General features: G+C 48.8%; 9 protein-coding genes across 9 annotated transcripts; 6 read left to right on the forward strand and 3 right to left on the reverse strand.

The window, feature by feature from the left end:
• Positions 1–506: 506 nt before the first annotated feature.
• On the reverse strand, positions 507–1,615 carry N7487_009747 (putative RNA binding protein Rnp24; the record flags this gene model as incomplete). The annotated part of the gene is given in 2 exon segments (XM_056877477.1): positions 507–1,081; positions 1,093–1,615. The coding sequence occupies 2 exon segments, from the start codon at positions 1,613–1,615 to the stop codon at positions 507–509; spliced, it is 1,098 nt and encodes a 365-aa protein (XP_056726057.1).
• Positions 1,616–1,835: 220 nt separating this feature from the next.
• On the forward strand, positions 1,836–2,952 carry N7487_009748 (uncharacterized protein; the record flags this gene model as incomplete). The annotated part of the gene is made up of 3 exons (XM_056877478.1): positions 1,836–1,930; positions 1,987–2,103; positions 2,163–2,952. The coding sequence occupies 3 exons, from the start codon at positions 1,836–1,838 to the stop codon at positions 2,950–2,952; spliced, it is 1,002 nt and encodes a 333-aa protein (XP_056726058.1).
• Positions 2,953–4,403: 1,451 nt separating this feature from the next.
• Positions 4,404–6,041, reverse strand: N7487_009749 (O-methyltransferase; the record flags this gene model as incomplete). Its single annotated transcript, XM_056877479.1, has 5 exons — positions 4,404–4,451; positions 4,521–5,159; positions 5,190–5,295; positions 5,787–5,950; positions 6,009–6,041. The coding sequence occupies 5 exons, from the start codon at positions 6,039–6,041 to the stop codon at positions 4,404–4,406; spliced, it is 990 nt and encodes a 329-aa protein (XP_056726059.1).
• A 664-nt stretch (positions 6,042–6,705) lies between these two features.
• N7487_009750 (fungal specific transcription factor domain-containing protein) lies at positions 6,706–7,297 on the forward strand (the record flags this gene model as incomplete). The annotated part of the gene is made up of 2 exons (XM_056877480.1): positions 6,706–6,918; positions 6,980–7,297. The coding sequence occupies 2 exons, from the start codon at positions 6,706–6,708 to the stop codon at positions 7,295–7,297; spliced, it is 531 nt and encodes a 176-aa protein (XP_056726060.1).
• A 1,527-nt stretch (positions 7,298–8,824) lies between these two features.
• On the forward strand, positions 8,825–9,118 carry N7487_009751 (alpha/beta-hydrolase; the record flags this gene model as incomplete). The annotated part of the gene is made up of 1 exon (XM_056877481.1): positions 8,825–9,118. The coding sequence occupies one exon, from the start codon at positions 8,825–8,827 to the stop codon at positions 9,116–9,118; it is 294 nt and encodes a 97-aa protein (XP_056726061.1).
• A 1,227-nt stretch (positions 9,119–10,345) lies between these two features.
• N7487_009752 (Pyridoxal phosphate-dependent transferase major region subdomain 1) lies at positions 10,346–11,681 on the forward strand (the record flags this gene model as incomplete). The annotated part of the gene is made up of 3 exons (XM_056877482.1): positions 10,346–10,378; positions 10,434–10,897; positions 10,958–11,681. 3 exons carry the CDS (start codon positions 10,346–10,348, stop codon positions 11,679–11,681), a joined length of 1,221 nt encoding a protein of 406 aa, XP_056726062.1.
• Positions 11,682–12,201: 520 nt separating this feature from the next.
• N7487_009753 (exosome non-catalytic core subunit RRP4) lies at positions 12,202–13,476 on the forward strand (the record flags this gene model as incomplete). Its single annotated transcript, XM_056877483.1, has 2 exons — positions 12,202–12,413; positions 12,510–13,476. 2 exons carry the CDS (start codon positions 12,202–12,204, stop codon positions 13,474–13,476), a joined length of 1,179 nt encoding a protein of 392 aa, XP_056726063.1.
• An 833-nt stretch (positions 13,477–14,309) lies between these two features.
• Positions 14,310–16,020, forward strand: N7487_009754 (IFRD domain-containing protein; the record flags this gene model as incomplete). The annotated part of the gene is made up of 2 exons (XM_056877484.1): positions 14,310–14,566; positions 14,748–16,020. Exons 1-2 carry the CDS (start codon positions 14,376–14,378, stop codon positions 16,018–16,020), a joined length of 1,464 nt encoding a protein of 487 aa, XP_056726064.1. The 5' UTR covers positions 14,310–14,375.
• Positions 16,021–16,498: 478 nt separating this feature from the next.
• N7487_009755 (oxysterol-binding protein related protein OSH3) lies at positions 16,499–19,506 on the reverse strand (the record flags this gene model as incomplete). The annotated part of the gene is made up of 2 exons (XM_056877485.1): positions 19,393–19,506; positions 16,499–19,345 (listed from the first exon to the last, which is right to left on the reverse strand). The coding sequence occupies exons 1-2, from the start codon at positions 19,426–19,428 to the stop codon at positions 16,499–16,501; spliced, it is 2,883 nt and encodes a 960-aa protein (XP_056726065.1). The 5' UTR covers positions 19,429–19,506.
• Positions 19,507–19,532: the final 26 nt, after the last annotated feature.

Raw genomic sequence — 19,532 nt, forward strand, 5'->3', positions numbered from 1 at the left:
TAGCCCAGGCGGTGAGGTTGTTTCTGCCATGATGGGGCCTAGAATTGCTGTCTTAAAAAGGTTACGTTACTTGATTTGTGGCAAGCTAAATATTGACATCTATAGAAGGCTTGAATATAAAATGTAGAGGTGGTGTGAAAATTGTGGCTTGATTTTTAGTAAATTTGAGGTTGCGCCCTAGAATGCAGGCCGGGATGTTGTGATATCCGGAAGTATACATGCATTTTTCTTTTGGCGCATTCCACTGCAAGCTGTACCACCGAGTAATGGACTCGATGAACATGGATATCTGAGAAATCGTACAAGTATTTTGAAAATTATAACCCAAAGGTCCCGTTTGGGTCACAGGGTAGACCACGGTCGGAGTTTGATCCCAATGCCATCTTCGATTGCAGGTAGATCATTGACAGGTATCAGAATTTCACTGATACATATTGTGTATGAGATGATTGAATGGTCCTGTAGAAAGACCACGGATGATACTACACGAACCGCAGATGAGTAACTTAGTCAAACGTGGTCTTCTGGCCTTGGGCCTCGACAATGGCACCACTGAGCTTCTGGACGGTTTCCTTGGAGTAGCGAGAGTCATCGATGGATTCACGTCTCTTCTTGTGTCGGGGTCTTTCTCGTGATTCGCCATCGACTTCGGTAATAGCGGGCTCATCCTTCTTCTCGGCATCCTTTCCAAAGCGCTTCTTGTATCGTGTAGACGCATCTTCGGCAAATTCCATTCGCATACGGCGGCCCATAAGCTGGTTCACCCAAACCCTTTGCATACGAGGCTTTAGCTTCTTCGACTTCTTCTTCTTCTCGGATGCTGAGTCGGAATCACTGTCGGAGGAATCCTCTTCACCGTCATCCTCCTTGACCAACATGAATCCTCTCACCGCTGCTTCTGCGGCAGCGAGTTCTTCAAACTCCACCCACGCATAACCCTTGCATTTTCCGGTGTCTTGGAAAGTCGCCATATGCACGTTGGTAACAGTTCCGCATTTGCTGAAGTTTTCTTCGAGGTTTTCCTTGGTCACATCGAAGCTCAGGTTGCCGACGAAAATCCGCTTGGAGGGGGGTGGCCAGACTTGGCTGCACCTGCAGCATTCTCTTGGGTTTCGGATTTCTCAGGGCGACCTTCAAAGTTGTTTGCATCCTTGATGAGCACGCGGCGGCCGGTCATGAGCTGCTCGCTTAGGCCAATTGCTTCTTGCAAAGACTTCTTGTCGGTGAAGTCGACATAAGCAAAGCCTCTGTTCTGTGCCCTCCCAAATCTCTCGGGGCCCTTGGGGAGATGGATTCGAGTGATATCAGACTCGGAAATGTCGGAGTTGACGGTGAAGAACATGCGCAGCTCTTCTTTGGTCACAGTGAACGATAGGTTTCCAATCCAGATACCATATTGGGACCGCTTCCCCTCTGTTTCGGCTTCTTTGGATTCGGGTTTGCTGGACTTGCTGGACTTGGGTTTTTCACCATCTCCCGCATCGCCTCCTTTGTTCTTTTTCGCTTTGCGCAGGGCCTTTTTTGAGGCTGGCTCTGGTGCAGAGACATCGATTTCAAGCTCAGGACCGTCCTGCAGCTTGCGCTTCTTTTGGCTGACTTCGGTGAGTTCCGACATGATGCGACAAGTATAAATGGTGTGATGACCACTAGAATAATAGTCAATCTATCAAAAGTCTGAGATTATTTCCGGTCACAAGAAATTCAAAGGAATAATTTAATTTTTTTTACGGCGGCCAGGACCCGCCTCCCACGCAGCCCGATCCGCTTCTTGGCGCGAACGCGCAGGGTGACCACATCCCCTTCATCTCCTCTGAACTTCTCTCCGTCATAACACCATGGCAGAACCAAACGACAACCGTGTTACGGAAAGTTTGCCAAATGCACCAACTGCTGCACCGGCTCCTGCAAAGCAATCAGTCCGGTCATTCAAGTACGAGTCCTCACAATCAGCCCATCGGACAATGCTGACTTCTCTTTTCTCTCTAGGAAGAAATATGCCAAGCTAAAAGTCAGGTTCGAGCTGGGAACTCGAGAAAGTGAGAGTTTGATCCGGGAAGAATTGCGCATAGAGGACCTGTCCAAGCGCATTCAGGAACAAAATGAGTACGTGACTTACAAATCCCCTCCCCCTGTATGAATAATGGCTAATACCTTGGCTCTAGTCAATTGCTAGAGGTTCTCCTCGAGTTCAACGATAGCTTACATGTTTCTCCTGACGTGCGATTCGATCTGAGCATGCCAACCGACCCTCCCTTGCTACCTCCTGCCGAGCAGGAAATTGTACCTTTGATCAACGATGCAACACTCGCAAAACAAGCATGGAAGGAAGCCAAAGCTGGCTTGACTGCCGGTAGCATTGATACAAGTGCTTATCGTATCATTGAAGACAACATCAAACGAAACAAGGCGTTTGCACCAGCCCAGCAGTATAGCACCCTGTCACAGACCCATCACATCACGACAGACGCCGTTGAAAAGAAGCCCGACAATGATCGTGAACGCCAACTTGGATACTTTACGCCCGAGCATGAGACTGAGTACTATCTCGCCTTGGACGCCAAGCTTGGCGATGAAGCGGCTGCTACGCAGCTCGCACGCATTCCAGATCGTCCCACGTTTGCGGAGCGTGAGCGGGATCTTTCCATGCGGAATCCCGCATCGGTATACAACTGGCTGCGTCGCAACCAACCGCAAACTCTCCAAGATCATGAGATTGCTTCGGAAAAGTCTGCATCACGACCTTCCAATCAGCGTTCTTCCAAGCGAGCGCCGGCTCAACGCAAGGATGAGGACATGTATGATGAGGATGGGACAGAGGCCCAGCCTACTCCTAAGAATAAGCGCAAGCGTGAAGAGGACACTGGTTATAGACCCAAGGGCGGTAGCAGCCGGTCGAAAAAGAAGAAGGAAGAGCCTACTTCTAACCCAAGCAAAGTGGCCAAAAAGCCTTGAGCCGTTGCTTTATAAAGGGAATTTATTATTCATTTTTTGTGTATTAATACTGGCGTTGGTTTGATTCACTGGTTTCAAATGATATGAACGGATCATTAGTCTTTTTTTCAAACTTCGAAATATAGTATGAATATGTAGTCTCCATGAGATATCTACATAGGTAAGAAAATACATATGTACATCCTGAGATTAATTATATTTTGTATGGTGTGCCCCTACAGAAGATACCTAGGATACAAACTCCATATGTAATAACTACCCATTTTTATCAACCCTAGAGCTTCAATATTCCTAAAAGTTAAACAAGAGTACTAAGGTATGGTGTTGGTATAAGTAGATCGTTCTAACACTGAGATCCACATACATACAAGTGCTTTACATCAATTGATAACTAATAGTTAACTATATGTAATTAGTTACAAAGTACATATACACCGGATTTTAGGCCGGGCAAGTTGGATTTCCCTTTCCGTTTTAGTGCTCACCCCTTGCCGCCGTTTGCTTACTGAGTAAACCTGAGCCCGCCCCTCAGTATTACTTAATCAATAGACCCGCTCACTAACGTATTCGGTAAGCGAGTGGGCCATATAAGCTAGTGGGCCAAATGAAACTAAGATACGGAACGGGATCAATTATATTAATAAACTTGACTTCCTCGAAGTATACCCTCTCGTAAAAATTGGAGCTTTTAAACGGGAGACTGATAAAAAATAGCTTCGGGGTAGACGGTTTAGTCCCTTTTTAACCGGAGAGAGTGATCTCTAAGCTTAATATTCGGCTTTGAACCCTAACCCCCTCTAAGTCGGGGGGAGTGAATTAAGCCGGAATTTTACGCTAAAAACTTCATTTATAGAGAAAGATCTACGTCGATAAGCTTCGTCAATTAAAGCTTTACTTCGTATAGGATCTCGAAGCTCGCCTAGCCTATCAGATCGTATATTAAATTAGCTTATAAAAAGCTTCCAGCTCTAGCTATAAAGCCTCATTTTATAAGCGTAAGAAATTAAGGAATTACGCGCCGCTAACGAGAAGCAGAAGCAAAAGCGAGGCAAATCCCGGGGTTAGATATAGGTAGAAACAGGCCTTACAGTATAGGAAGCTTCTTAATTGAATACTAAGCCGGTAGAAGCAATTAAAGCACCTCCCTCCCCTCTATAAAGAAGCCCTTCGCCGGCTTTACAACCACGTACGCGGGCCCTGCCAAAGTGCAGTGGTTATGGAGAAATAGCATATAAGATTAATAGATACCTAGCTAGATAGATGATTTTACTGTATTCAATTTAATAGCGTTTTGGTTGACATATTTATATTTAAAATTGGTAGGTTGGGTTGGGTGGCCCACTGGCTTACATCCATGGATGGCCCACTCGCTTACCGAATACGTTATGTATTTTCCAATGTTAACGTTAACAAAGAGCAGTTGTAGGTGAACGCGTCATGGTCAGTACGCATCAAGCAACTTCTTCAATTCTCACGCACTTGGTGATCTCAAGGGCATCCTAAAGAATGGACACATATAATTAAAACAGGAAAATATGGAGAACACAAAGCATGAAAGACAATCATACCGGGTCTCCTTCAGGTTGGTTCAGAACACTATAGCACACCAAGTTGGGATTTCCAACCACATCGAACTTGGGTGCAGAGTCCGCGCCCAAATATTTGGAGATAGTCCGCTCTGAAAACCCCTCCGTGTTGAAGGTTCTTCCTGGTTCCATAGATTGTGCTACTTCCTGCTTTTCTTCTACGTTACTTCGTACATACTTCAAATAAGACGGGTTCCTAGGGAACACCACGTTATCTGCAACGAGGACGGAGCCTGGCGAGATCATGCCTAGCTCTCCACAAAGTTGCACATCGGTAGTGTAGATAGGCTTATAGTGATCGATAAACATGAGCTCCACGTGCTCGACTTCTCCACTCGTGTAGAGCTTTTGCAGCGACTCATCGCTACGGCCAACGATCGTGTGCACAAAATCCCGTAGGCCGGCCAGCTCAATGAGCATATTAACTACAGCAGCAAATTCAGGGTTCGACTCGAGACTGATGTATCGCTGTCCCCCGTGACTGTGCACGGCACCCCCGAAGAGGATGGCGGAATAGCCCACGTAGCCCCCGAGCTCAATCATCTTTCGAGGTCGAAGTTCTTCGATGAGGCTGATAACGATATCGCCTTTGGGATGGCCGACATTGGCGAACCAAGATTGCTAGCCGAATTCTTCAATGAGATTCAGGACTTTGTCGGGATGACCGCGGATCTGATCGATATTGGGTTGTCCAAAAATAAAGTACAGGAGTTTCACTTCGCTGCCCTCTTCGCGCTGGTTTTGATCATTCGTCAATCTATATGTTGATATTGGAAATACAATTCTGGGAGAGTGATACCGTGTATTCTGAGCGTTTAGTCGCCGTCATATTTAAGGTGAAGAGAAAATAAAGATTGAAAGAAGCGTGTAATGTAATGGAATAACTTCGTTCGCAGTGCTAGATGCAAGTTCTGGTTGTTAGAAAGCCTACGCAATGGGAGGGAGTTCCATCAAATATAATTTAAAGCGCAAGGACCTGGAAACCTTACTCCACGGGTCTACGCAGAGGAACAGAGTAAGAGGTCAAGCCCTACGTTTGTGCAGTGCGAAATCGTACGGCAATTGATCCAGAGGAGCGACAGAGGTGGTTGCAGGGATTATTCGGGAATTGGGTCGAATACCTCGGGGCCCAGGGGTCTCGGGGGACTGGTGGGTACGACAACCCCCCCTACAGCAGCTACGGCTTCGAGGAGCTTGCACTGTTGGTCAAGAGAAAGGGCGGGAAAGAGGGAAACAACCGCATCTTACCCTCGGAGGGAGGATACAAGCGAGGTTGGGGAGTTGTAGTCTGCACGACAAACCGGTGCCGCTGGCGGGAATGGGTGGTTGCTACCCTGACTGGTTGGAACGGTGATCTCGAAGTGGTTTCTAACGAGCTGCCGGAGGATTGCAGGTCCAAGATTACCGCTAATCTAGTATTTTCAAGATAACATAAGAACTTGAGAGAGCAGATAGGAACAGAGAGCTTACTCCGGCCAAAACAGATTTTAATGGGCATGTCATGGTTGATGGGATTTCCGGTTGAACTCGTTGAATCTTTTTACTACCTAGGTACTGAGTTAAATGGAATCATACGTTGATTTTCGATTGGGCTCCTCTTTGTGACTTCCGGGTCATACATCATGCTACATGGCTCACTTGATTGTTCGGTAGTTCGGTAGTTCGGTGGTTCGGCTTAATCAGGATATAGCCAGCGCCACATGGGTTGAGCATTGCCTTAGAATTTTTACGCAGATAATTCCTTGGTACCTTTCCACTCAAGGAATTGCAATATTTGTCCAATCGGCCTTTTATCACGTGTTTCGTTGGCTTTGGGGCCGGATTCTTGATCGTCGATACATGCACGGCCGTTTCGGTCATTGAACAGCTGGGCACATCGAATTCCCGACACTGAAACACTTTGCCAAAAGACACCCCGATCAGTCAGCTGAACGGGTAGCACGATCAACTAATTTGTTCGATTATGGAGCGGTCAGCACAGCAACTCGTTGCAAGGCGCTATGACGTGGAGCGATCATGTCTGCGCTGCCATGAGCGCAAGGTTCGTTGTGACCGGGCCATGCCCTGTTCAACCTGCCTTCGAATAAATGTTCCTTGCCAATATCCAGGCCCAGGATGAACTAAACGTCGCTCGAAAAATTCATCTACTGGGAGAACCCGCCTGGGGATGCTGGAACGAACTATCACTGCGATCAACAATAGAGACTCCCCCGATATAACTAGCAGACCATCCTCTCTCTCGTCACAAGCGCGTGGTACAGATATCAATACCTCGGTTTCAGCCGGCGATCATACTGCGCTGACAGAAGGCTTTTTGGTGAAAGATGGCACATCTACTCGATACGTTAACGAGTTGCTCTTCTCACGCGTCCTGGAGAAGGTCAGCGGACCACAACATCAATTACTCACCAGAAACATGGACTTACAATTACTGCAAGCAGGAGAGCGAGCTTCAATCCGCCATTGACACACCAGCAAGCACTAACAACAGTGAGGCGAGCCCAATTATTGGCTTTGATGGCCTCATCTCCAACCCCCAGTTGGCTGCCGACGCAATTTCTCTCTTCCCATCTCGAGGGCAAGCAACACACCTCTGGCAAGTCTTCTTGAACAACGCGGACGTTCTTCTCAAAGTACTTCACATCCCGACAACGCAACCTGCTGTATTTGCTGCCATCAATAACCCGAAAGCTGCTTCGAAAGACCTCAATGCTCTTCTGTTCTCCATTTACTTTGCTGCAGTTACAAGCCTGTGCTAGGCAGAGTCTCATATGATCTTTGGCGAGGACCGGCAGTCTGTTCTCAAAAGATTTCAACGAGGCTTGGAGGTCTCCTTACATTCAGCTGCATTCCTAGATTCCCCCACCATTGTCTCGCTGCAAGCAATATCGATATATTTGGTAAATCTAGCCGCCCCCTTGAGATCACTTGGCTCGCATTTGGTATGAGTGCTAACTACTCGGTGTCAGCTTTGTTGATAACGAAGCAGCCTCTTTTTCTGGTTTAAATTTCTTTTGAATCTGGTGATTTCCAACTGAGGCCTTAGTCTGGGTAATATTTAGGGACAAATGGTTTTGGTAAATGCTCTAGGTAGATGTGGAAGTCCAAGAAATATACTCCCATGCGGCAGTTCGTTCAACAGCCAAACGACCGAACGACCGAACGGCCACTTCAGACTTCCAAGATTAACTAAGACCTCTAGCTCAGGCCCCGAGAAGCACCAGGATCTAATAGAATACTCATCACCTGAATCTGTTGGACCTATTCCTCGCCAAATTAAACAAAGATCTGTAAAATAGTGTTGGAGTTCGGGTATGTGATCACTCCGGAGGAGCTTAACCTTTCCTCTATTCCCTTCTTCCTATCTATACCACACACCACTGAGACCCTTGCATATTATTTTTTCGTTCTTTCAAGTAGTCAATAAAACAAAGTGTCAAGAGATAGTATCCCCTAATGTGAGGGATATCTAGGATGTATCTTTTTGTCTCGGGCTTAGAACAGTTGTCATTCGCCGTACTCTGTTTTATTCATTTGTTTCACCTTTGTTATTCACATAACTTGTCACTTGTCCAATCATTTGCGATACAGTGTTGATTAAATATCTGCATGAAGAGATGAATAATTGAATGATTTCACGTTCAACCAGGAGTATAATTGACACTTGGTGCAGGCAGCGGTACGAATGCATGATTCACAAAGGCCTCAAGAATTTGACCTGCAATAGTGCTTGGTACATTGACAAACTAAAGTACGACTTTCTCCACCTTTCCACTCTTAAGGTCAAAGATGAAGCCCTGAATACCTTCCTTTAGCGCCTCCCTCAGCAGGGGGTTTCCGTGAACCCACTCAAGGTCTCCTTTCAGATTATCTCCAATCCTGGAGTGTTCCCAATCTATGTCAGCCCATATTTACTTTTTACTCGAAATGGCTTAACCAAAAGGGCCAAAGGGATCAGCTTACCCCGGAGCGTGGCCAACAGTGTCCACCAGTATTGTCCGCGACTTCTCTTCTGCTCCAAGGGAATCCCGCCCTGTCATCAGCGGCCAAGACTCTCTTTCTGCTACCCGATGGTTCCGGTTCATGCTCATCCTATGCAGCTATTCCGCGGATCCATCCCTCGGTAGCCGTCGTCGGAGTAAACTGCCCCTTTATGAAAGCCCCTGAGCTCTACAATTGCGACATTGAGGTGGTCTCTGAGCTGTACGTCCGCGAGATTCGCAAACGTCAGCCACATGGCCCTTATGCCCTAGGTGGATGGTCCGTCGGTGGTATCTTCGCATATCATGTCGCCCAGCAACTTCCGTCGGCGAGACTGTTCCGATTTGATTCTTATTGACTGCCCCGTCCCTAGAGGTCTTGATCACCTACCACGTCGATACTTCGAATATTGCGACCAGATTGGGTTGCTCGGCAATGTCAACGGGGTGAAGAAGGAAGTGCCCAAATGGCTCATTCCACACATTGAAGCCTGTATCAACAGCCTTCATAACTACCATGCCACCCCATTCGTACCTAGTATTGATGGTCCGAAAACGCAAATCATCTGGGCCTGTGACGCCATCGACAAAACATCTTGAGCCAAAGTTTGAAGCAAGAACCGATGATCCGGAAGGTTTGAAATTTCTTACGGTGGAAGAGAGGATTTCGGCCCGGTAGTTTGGACTCTCTCTGGCCTATGACGAATATAGCATTGTCCCGGATTTATGGGGCTAATCATTTCTCTATGATGCAAAGCGAACACAAATTTTGTACCTCTATATAAAAGACGGTATATGAAGGTACCGGAATGCCGCCTAATACTTTGGAGGTCCTACTACATATGTACAGTAGAACATTGAACTCCAACATTCTGTTACTTTAAGTATACCTTATCGATTATTTATACCAAATTACTTAAATTCCTTTGCAATAACGTTGTATATAGATATCTAATCCCCAATATGTAGCTAACTACCTAGGTAGAGAAAAATACATGGATATTATTAATTTTATACCACATGTACTTTTTGTATGGGGACACCATATAAAAGGTACTTACAACCTAAGTTTGGAATTTATGTTGGGGTTATGTCATCATACTCATTCCCAGACGCTTAGTATAACCGCGAACTTCCTTGAATAGCTCCTGCAGCTCAACTGATCAATCTGAAAGCAACAGTGAATGCAACTCGGGGGATACTCCTTTCAAAGCAAAAATCTGAATGGAAGACAAAAAGTGTAACCTGGAAGTGACTTATCCTCTTCACACATATTCTCGGGGCTGCCTTCCTCAATGGATGTGGTGGGGTGGAAGCAATCATATGTGTACAACCGGACCTTGATTCATCATCTCAAACCAAACGGTTGAGGATGGATTTGATCTACGACCAATAACATATGCCAACAAAACGGAGATTATAACATGTTATATCACGGATGGAGGCCGGTATGGAGTACTCCGTACTGTTTTGAACAACAGGAAGGTAGCAACCCCGCCAAGAGTGTGCATCGCAAAAATGATACTTCATTCTAGAAATTCCAATGTGGCCGAAAGGGGAGTCGTCACTAATAGGTTCGCTTTCAACTTGGAACCGAAGTGTTCGAATTTGGTAGGTGACGCCGTCGACAATATCAAATCTTCGGGGCCCATTTCCGCATTCTTCAGTTCTGAAAAATGGAAGTCCTTTAGAGGAAGCGTTGATAAAATATAGCTGACAAATGCAACCCTTCATGGAATCCACTCATCAAGATAAAAAGGGGCCATCACTGCCATAGGGTTCTTTCTTTTTTTAAACGTAGGCTTCTGAACCTATTTGCAAGGCACAATGGTAAAGATCGAGGCATTCACGGTCGAACAGGTACTTTCAATGCCCCCAGCTTCATGACGTTTGTTATATATTAACAAGCCAATAGTGGATGGGGAAGTACGAGACCACGGCTACATACAACATCGCGGAAACCTGCTGCGCGCCCATCTCAATCAATAATCTCAGGGAACTTTCTGACGATAAGGACACCGACCTATGGGATCAGCTCCAGTCGTCCACAATCGGCTACGGGACGGTTCCTGGCTCCGATCGATTACGAGGAAATCTGGCTACCTTGTACTCAGCTGAAGCACCAAATCCCCTACCGAAAGAAAATGTGTTGATCACGGGAGGCGCGATTCTGGCGAACTTCCTACTACTATATACACTGATTGGGCCGGGAGATCATGTCATTTGCCATTACCCAACCTATCAGCAGCTGTACTCTGTTCCTGTATCTCTGGGGGCCGAGGTCAGTCTTTGGCACTCCAAAGAGGACGATGGCTGGCAGCTGGATATCGAGGATCTAAAAAGGCTCATTCGCCCAAACACCAAAATGATCATCATTAAGTGAGTCTACCTCAGAACCTAGATGGCAAGAAGTTTCTCATCATGTGGTCCCTTTCTTAGCAATCCTCAGAATCCTACAGGAGCCATTGTTCCGCGTGAGACTCTCCAGAGCTTGGTCGATATTGCTCGCAAGTCTGCTATCACCCTCTTGTCCGACGAAGTCTACCGTCCCCTTTTCCAGGATACGAGCGCCGCTCCCCCGTCCCTTCTTTCCTTTGGTTACGAACAAACCATAGTAACGGGATCTGTCTCTAAAGCGTTCAGTCTAGCGGGGCTGCGCATAGGTTGGATCGCATCACTGGATAAATCGATCATCGACGCTTGCGCTGCGTCTCGGGATTACACCACAATTACCGTCGGCCTGATCGACGATAAAATTGCTAGCTTTGCTCTAGCTCCGGAGTGCGTGCACAATCTGCTCAAGCGGAACCTTGGGCTTGCCCGGACAAACCTTGAGATACTAGAGAAATTCATACATTCGCACCGATGGGCTTGTGACTGGGTTAAACCTCGTGCGGGCACCACGGCGTTCGTTCGCTTCAAGAAGAAGGGTGAGCCGGTAGACGACTCCGTCCTCTGTGAAAAGCTTCTTGAAAGGACAGGGGTCATGGTTGTCCCTGGGAGCTTTTGCTTCGGTCGTGACCAGGATTTCCGGGGCTATGTTCGCATGGGGTACGTTTGTCAGACGAAAACACTCGAGATCGGACTGGAGCGTTTAAGCCAATTCTTGAATGACGGTTATGAAGAGGTGCCAGTGTCAAAGAAGGTACCCGTGGAATATTAATATGCACATATGAGCAAATTACATTTTGAGAGAAGTCATCAACCTACATACTAGTACATAGTTCTTCGTATTCGACGCACCCGCTATAATAGGTAGGTGGATAGATTTGATTTACCCTGACGATTCGCCCGAGTTCAAATTCTGAATTGAATTGCTGTACAAGTTTTATGTTCTCATTCTATCTATTGAAAAAGAAAAAAAAGATAAAGCTATTTGTAGTCCCAGCTGCCATTCTACTGCATGGCGTAGTGGTCTATTAACATGCCACTTCTAAACAATAAAAGAAATAAAACAAACACGCAAAACCCAAGAAGTGGCAGAGGAACCCAAGTATATCCCATGTATGTAAACACCTCCAATACCAATGTGCTTTCTCTTGGAAATGTGGTAAATCTCCTCAAAAGTTCATGGCTATAGTGGAGCTATCACGTGATCTTGATTTTCTTCTCTTGAGCAACCCATCGGGATGCCTCCGCTCCCATTTTGAAACCAGCCACACTCACAGACAACATCCTTTGCAATGGCGATTACTATTGTTCCCCCGGTGGTAGAGGACGCGCGTCCCTATGAAGTTGACTCGGAGGACGACATCTCCATGGACTCCGAGGAGGACGTTGAAATGACTGGCATCTCTCGGCCTCACAAGCGACCCCGTTTACAAGGAAACTCGAACATTGGCGCAGGAATTGTCACACCAGGAGAAGTGGTCACAGATGATCCGCAATGGATGAGGTTGGTGGAACCTTGAGGACCGCGCAAAAACAAACAAAAAACGCGGGGCTCATATCGTCTTTTTTTTTCTCTCCAATATTAACTAACAATCTATAGAGGTCACGGCACCTACATGAACCCGCTCTCGACATCTATCATTGCCACCGTTGCTGGTACAGTTCAAAAGACAAATAAGCTACTCTCTGTTCACCCTCTGCGCGCCCGCTATACCCCCGAGATTGGAGACCTCGTCGTTGGCCGCATTGTTGAAGTGCAATCACGACGTTGGAAGGTCGATGTCGCCGCACCGCTACTTGCCCAGCTCCCTCTTTCCGCGATCAACCTGCCTGGTGGTATTCTGCGTCGACGAACAAGCGCCGACGAGCTCCAGATCCGAACATTTTTCAGCGAAGGCGATCTGGTAGTTGCTGAAGTGCAGAGCGTGCACCAGGATGGGTCAGCGTCACTACACACACGGTCTTTGAAGTACGGGAAACTGCGCAACGGTGTGTTCCTTGCCGTTACAGGAACCGGCGGCAGTGGAGCGTCCAGCTCTAGCGTTAAGGGTGGTATCGGGGCTGGGAAGTCGGCTTCGGGCAGCGCGTTGGCTGCTCCTGGAGGTTCTGGCACTGGTGGTGTGGTACGGTCTCGTCGACAGGTGTGGACGGTTCCCACTGGCAATGGTGGTGGTGAGGTGAATATTATCCTCGGAGTGAATGGGTACATCTTTATCTCCAAGCATGCCGAAGGGGAAGATGCCGCATCCTCAACTACGGAGAATGTCTCCATTACGCGCATGGAAGAGATGGTGTCGAGTTCAATCTACTCTAGCCAGAACGACGATATCTCACCACAGACCCGTCGGGAGATCGCCCGGTTGGCACAGTGTATTCGAGTTTTGGTACAGAGTGGAGTGCGCGTGGATGAAGAGACGGTTATGGGTGCCTACAATGCTAGTCTGCAGGTGGATTTGGAGATTGGGGACGATGAAGACGAAGAAGATGAATGGCGACAGGAAGGTCGTGAGTATTTGGAGGGCGCCAAGGCCCAACAGATCCTCGAGTTAGTGAAGCAGCAGCTGTAATAGGCTCTAACCGCTCGGATGTATGATAATGATACCCCTCAAAAGATTACAGGGAACACTTAGCAGGCGTAATGTCAAAGTCCATGTTCATACCACGGCCTGAGATTCCAGATTCCAGATCCCAGATGTCACTATATCAAGCTGTCTACTCTAGGTAGATGGAAGAATCTAGTCCATACCTAGGTAGGTCTTGTAGGATACTGATGTGTCATCGCTTTGACAACCTTGGAAGTGGAAACCTCTGCCGTAAGTGGACCAATAGGCCAATATAAGCCAATTATGAGATCCCGTGGGAGCAGATCTACCCAATCTAGCCAACCAGGTAGCTGTATTTGTAAGAAACGTATGACTTGATGTGACTTGGACATGGACTGTGTGTGAACAATGACGATGAGTGCCCCTCGAAGAGGAAATGGTTAAGACATAGGCCATAGTGCAATAGAACAATAGCCACAATAACCACAATAGCCACGATAGGCAATCAACATCTGATTGGAAATTCCGACAATAGCCTAGAACAATACCTTCAGAACTACTATGTAGTTATGTAGTTATGTATAGGCGATAGGCGATTGGATGAACAAAATGTAAAACCCCCGGGGCCATCTGATAGGCTTACATACGCAGTCACGAGTCAAGTCAACTTAAGATTTCTATTGTTACTTTTGTTCACTTCTCTTCTCTTTCTTCTTTTTCTTCTTATTATACTCGAAATTCCTTTTGAGAACATGCCCAATCACTTACTTCTTTCTCTTCTAATTCTCGACTATTGTCCAGTACCCATAGGTTAAAACCCTTTTTCTTGGCTTCATCCTTTCTACTTAACTCCCGTACTGGGTTCCCCAGTCTACTTCATCTTTTTTTCAAAGAACTTTCTTCCCCATCATCTCATAGTCAAGATGCCCGATCTACGTCGCCAGATCTTCGAGAGTGGCAAGACTGTCTCGCGCAAGGCAGCATCTCGTGAAGCATCCCGCACCAACTCCCCCGCCAGTTCGAAGCAAACCTCGCGCCAGGGCTCCCGCAATGCCAGCAGAGCTCCTTCAGACGAAGAAGACTCGGGTTTCCTCTCTGATGAGACATCTATGAGGTAAGCACATATAACCCCTTGCATCCTTTGGTCTTTTTTGTGTTTGTCTTTTTCTTTTTCTTTTTCTTTTTCTTTTTCTTTTTTTTTGGTATCTTCAGATGGTCCCCACTCCCGTGGCGGGATGATGTCACCAATGATGTCGGCAAGTTTTACAATCAAGGCACTAACCAAATTGGGATAGCATCGGCAGTATCGGATCTCTTGACGATGAGCACCCCGAACAAGATAATCCCGATTGGGAACAAGAGCTCGGCGATCGTATTCAAGAGATTCTCGATCGCAAGCGCAGCAGTGTCCAAGGCCGTGAAGAGGCCCTGCAAGCATTCTGTCGCCTAACCAAATACCACTACACAGTGGAAGAAATTCACGGCGCTATTCCAGACCTACTGGCCGCATTTGAGCGAAGTGTCCGCACCGAAGTCAGTGTCCGTGAAGCAACCCTTGGCTTGCGCGCTATTGAGTTGCTTGTCATCTCAGCTTTTGACAACACCGTTTACGAAAACACCGAGCCCTTGCTCACCCGCACCATCCGTGACTCCGCCTCCCCTCTTGTCAAGACAGCCGCTATTCACTGTTTAGGGGCATGCACCATCTTCGGAGGTGCTGGTGAAGATGGCATGCTTGAACAGATGGGTTTCCTCCTGGACATCATTGCCTCTGACGGGCAATCCATCGATGCCACAGATGACCCCACCATTGTGACCGCCGCGCTCCAGCAATGGGGATTCCTCGTCACTGAGGTCGACGACTTTGAAGAAGAAAGCGAAGAAGCAATCCAGATATTCATGGACCAACTTGATAGTTCGGATTCCAACGTGCAAATCGCAGCAGGTGAGAATATCGCCCTACTCTATGAGAAGAGCTACAGTCCCCAAGAGGACGACGAAGACGAGGAGAGCGCACAGTCAAACGACGACAGCGACGAGCTCGAGCATGAGCACGAGCACGATTCCACATCCGGTCCCAAGCTTGTAAAACGATACAACGCCTACCACAACACTCCCGAACTGGAGAGCCAACTTCAGAAACTGGCCACCATCCATGGCAAGCAGATCAGCAAGCGCGACAAGAAGTCACTCCACAGCAACTTCGCCTCGATCCTCACCACTGTCGAGAACCCACGTCGCGGTCCTCGCTACAACACCGCCATCGACCAAAACACCAACCGCCACTACGGCAGCACTCTCACCGTCAAGATTGGCCGCCACGGACTCATGACTATCGACCGCTGGTGGAAGTGGGTACGACTCAATGCTTTGCGCCGCATCCTGCAGGGTGGCTTTTCCGAGCACTACTTCCAGGGTAACCGCTCCGTCCTCGACAGTCTTCCTGTCATGATGCGCATGGCAGATCAGGGTCACGGCTCGGCGGATCGCCATAGTGCACGCAAGGCAGCCAAGATGCGCAACTCGCGTCGCTGGACTACTTACCAATCCGATGATGAGGATGAGTAAATGAGTACCTCTTATTCATCATTCGATTGCTAAGTCATCACCGATGTCAGCACATAAGGAGAAATCAGACACTGTTCAGTTGCTCAATCTTCGACATGGGATACGACGACAGCTTAGGGTTTTACGCCACATGAAGGATTTCAGCTTCTTTTCTTTGGTATTTCTCTGTTTTTCTGCTTTCGTGTGTTTTTAATTCATTTGTCTCTATCCATTTGACTTATTTTTCATCCAACTTTGTACCTAACGAAATGATACTGCCCATTGAGCATTCAATCAACTGTTTACATGAACAATAGTCCAAAGGGAAAAGTCTGTATTTATCTTTATATAGAGTGAAGAAGGTCCTGCCCAAAACATCTCGCCCACAGAGCTAAGCCCCATCTCTCCAGTATGATCTTGGTGCATGTCCAATAGAATATAACCAGTAGAATAACCCCCCAAAAAGGGTTAACCAACATCAACCATCCAGCCCAACCCTCTAATCCTCAAACACAGGCACAACATTAGACCAGCTCCCCTTAGCCCTCTCCTCCCAATATCCATCCTTCCCACCCTTAAGTCGCCAAGCAACCTCCCCATCAGAGTCATCACTAACCCGCGTAAACCAGCGCGGAGTCCAACTCTCCCCAGCATTTTCCATCTCGCGCCTGCGCGCACGCTGTCCCTCCTCAAGCTGCACCTTAACCTCCTCCGCACGGTCAAGGTCACCGTTTTCCAGCGCGCGCTGGTCAGGACGCAAACGGGAGTCCGTGACAGGCAAGTGCTTCTCCTCGATCGAGGTGATTTCATTCAACGTGGCCGCAAAGGACGTGAGACCGTAGTGCTTTGGCGCGGAGGGGACGAGCGAGCCGGCGGTCCAGATAGTGGTACCGGTGGGGTTACCGTCACGGGTGAGAGTCAGCGAGGAGGGCCAGGAGCCGGATAAGCCGAGGGGTACGGGGTTATTGTTTGCATCGACGGTGCGGGTGGAGACTTCCTCACTGCGACCGGAGAACATGCCGCCGGCTTTGAAGGTTGAGATGGAGCGGTGGCCAGTGGTCTCGTTTGTGACGGCTAGCTCGCCGACAGGCTCGACGTATTTCTCGCCTGCGATGATGTTGCGTAGGAAGGATGTTGCGGGCGTCCAGCTATAGCGGTCGCCGGTGCTGTGTAGGATAATGCGGACGCGACCTTCGGTTGTGATCTCGGCGGATTTGCCCCAGAATTTTTGGCTAGGCATTGGGGATTGCGAGATGCTCCATTCTTTGCTGTCGGCTTGGTAGGCTAGTTGCACCGGTCGGTGTGAGACTTTCTCTGCGATGAAGCGGAAGCCTCGGTCTTCGCGGACGAGCTCGTATGTCTCGCCTAGCATTGGGTTGAATGGTTTGCGGATGGAGCGCTCGCGGACACGGTTGCTTGAGAGGGAGGATACTGCGAAGGCGGTTACGTACATCAGGCGCTCGACGGGGTCTTTGGATTGGGTGGCCTGGTCAAGCAGATTTGAGTACTCTAGGACCTCGGCGGCGCGTTGCAGTAGAGACATGGGTTCGTTTGCCGAAACCGGCATCGAGATTGTGGACAAGTCTTTTCCGACGTTCTTGCGCAGGAACCCAATCAAGCTTGGAGGCAAAACAGTTGGGGCGAGGATATTCGCGCGGCGTTTTATTGGGTCCAAGGGCAGCGGGATCAGCGATTTGGGTCTGACTGGGAACAGGCCCGATGCGCTGCTGCTTTCTTGGCGAGTTGCTGCTGCATCGGATTCACCGTCACTATCAGAGGGGGCATCGTCCTCGACTTCCTCGGCGGCAGAGGCAGGCCGGTCCTCTTCGGGCCCTTCGTCGTCGCTGTCGTGGATGGTCAGGAGAGGAGATCTGTTACCACCTCCATCTGTTGCATCAAAGAATTCTTGCGACATGTCAGACTCCATGCTCCGCCGTGGAACCATAGATGGCCGAGGCGGGTGCCGTCGCTCCTTGCTCTCGGTAATCAGCGTGGAGAACTCAGAGACAGCAGTGTCAAGATCGCGTAGTACCGCCATCAAATGGTCATGGATCTCATCCACGCTGTCTACGTGGCTAATGACACTGGCAGGCTTCCCCTTGCCGTCAGTTGCAGGCACTACAAGCTGCGAGGAACTGGAGTTCGTGGTCATGGCCGGTGGTCGCTTGGTGTTGGGATTCGACGGCCCACTTGTCTTGCGCTTCCAGAACGGCCGTTTGGCCTCCGCCTCACTAGGGGTAGTCTCATGGGTACTGCGCTGGGGACTAGGGGATCGGCCACGCGAACGAGGCCGGTCGACAGGAGTTGGGAGGGGCGAGGCAAGATACTTGGGGTCGGTATCCTTGGCAAGCCGGCGTATCGCATCTCGCGATCCGGAAATATGGCCGACAAGACTCTCAACCCGACTCCATTCACTCTCCTCCGCCGGGGAGGGCTGTGATGGAGCGTACAGCCGCAGCTCCGGGGGGGCAGCTAGACTAGCATTGTGTTTATCCTTGGAATCCTCCTTGGAGGAAGCTCTCTCGAGGGCACTCTTCCACGCACCAAATTCATGCTCGTTATTAGCACGCAGATGCCATATCTCAGTACCAGAGTCAATAGAGATCTCACGGGACTTTTCGTTGGTCGCAACAGCCGCTAGCGAGAGCGGGATCGCACCTCGCAGTGCGGACGAGTTGCGGTCGTGGTAATATGACAGCGTGCACGAAGTAAAGTCTAGCGAAAAGAACCGCCGTGCCCAGCCCTGGTGACGCTTTCGTCGCCGCTTCTGCAGCAATCCCGTGTGGATATTTTGGTTCGACACGTCGAGGTGTTGCGAGTTGAGCGTGGCCCGGCTGTTGCCTCGTCGGCGGGTCTTGGGCTGCGGTAGCGACTCGGTTGATGCCCCTGGCTGAAAGCGTGTGGCAGCCGATGCGGAGCTATGTGGCTGGAGGCCGGTCGGATAGGTGAGGAGAACAAGTGTCAAGGTCTTAGAGATTTGTTTGGAGAATGTGTTATCGAAAACGAGGGCGTAATTGCCTCCTTCGCTGAATGGCACATCGTAGGTCCCCTGGGTAATCTTGTCTGCCTCACACTTGCCCGTCCATTTGATTGTTTTGAGCCCAATTCCTGTCAGCTTCTCGATGACGGCAGATTGTTGTTGCCGTGCGCCGGCAGTCGTCGCCGTTGCGGGGAGGTTCTCGGTGGAATCGGTGCTCTGGGAATCGGAGGCAGGAATATGGGTGCTCAGAGCAGAGGATTGGCCGGGGTGTTTAAAGATGCCAAAGTTGACAGACTTCTTGTGAGGTTGAATACTCCAAGAGATGGTGTGGTTGGCGCTGACATTGATCCAACGTACAAAGTACGACTAGAGAGATTAGTTGAGACCAAGTCTTTTGCTGTAACAAGCCCTACCTTGCTGTGAATCTCCAGCTCTTCCATGGCCGCCATAATTGCGCAGTGAGAGGTTGCAAGAACCACAATGTGTCCGTCGCGGTCCGGCTGCGGCTGAACGTGGCGATGCGGGGGATAAGCCACACGTCACAGGAACATTC

The sequence above is a fragment of the Penicillium crustosum genome (assembly GCF_028827405.1).
Source record: "Penicillium crustosum strain IBT 35664 chromosome Unknown utg000004l_segment0_segment0, whole genome shotgun sequence".
Lineage (NCBI taxonomy): Eukaryota > Fungi > Ascomycota > Eurotiomycetes > Eurotiales > Aspergillaceae > Penicillium > Penicillium crustosum.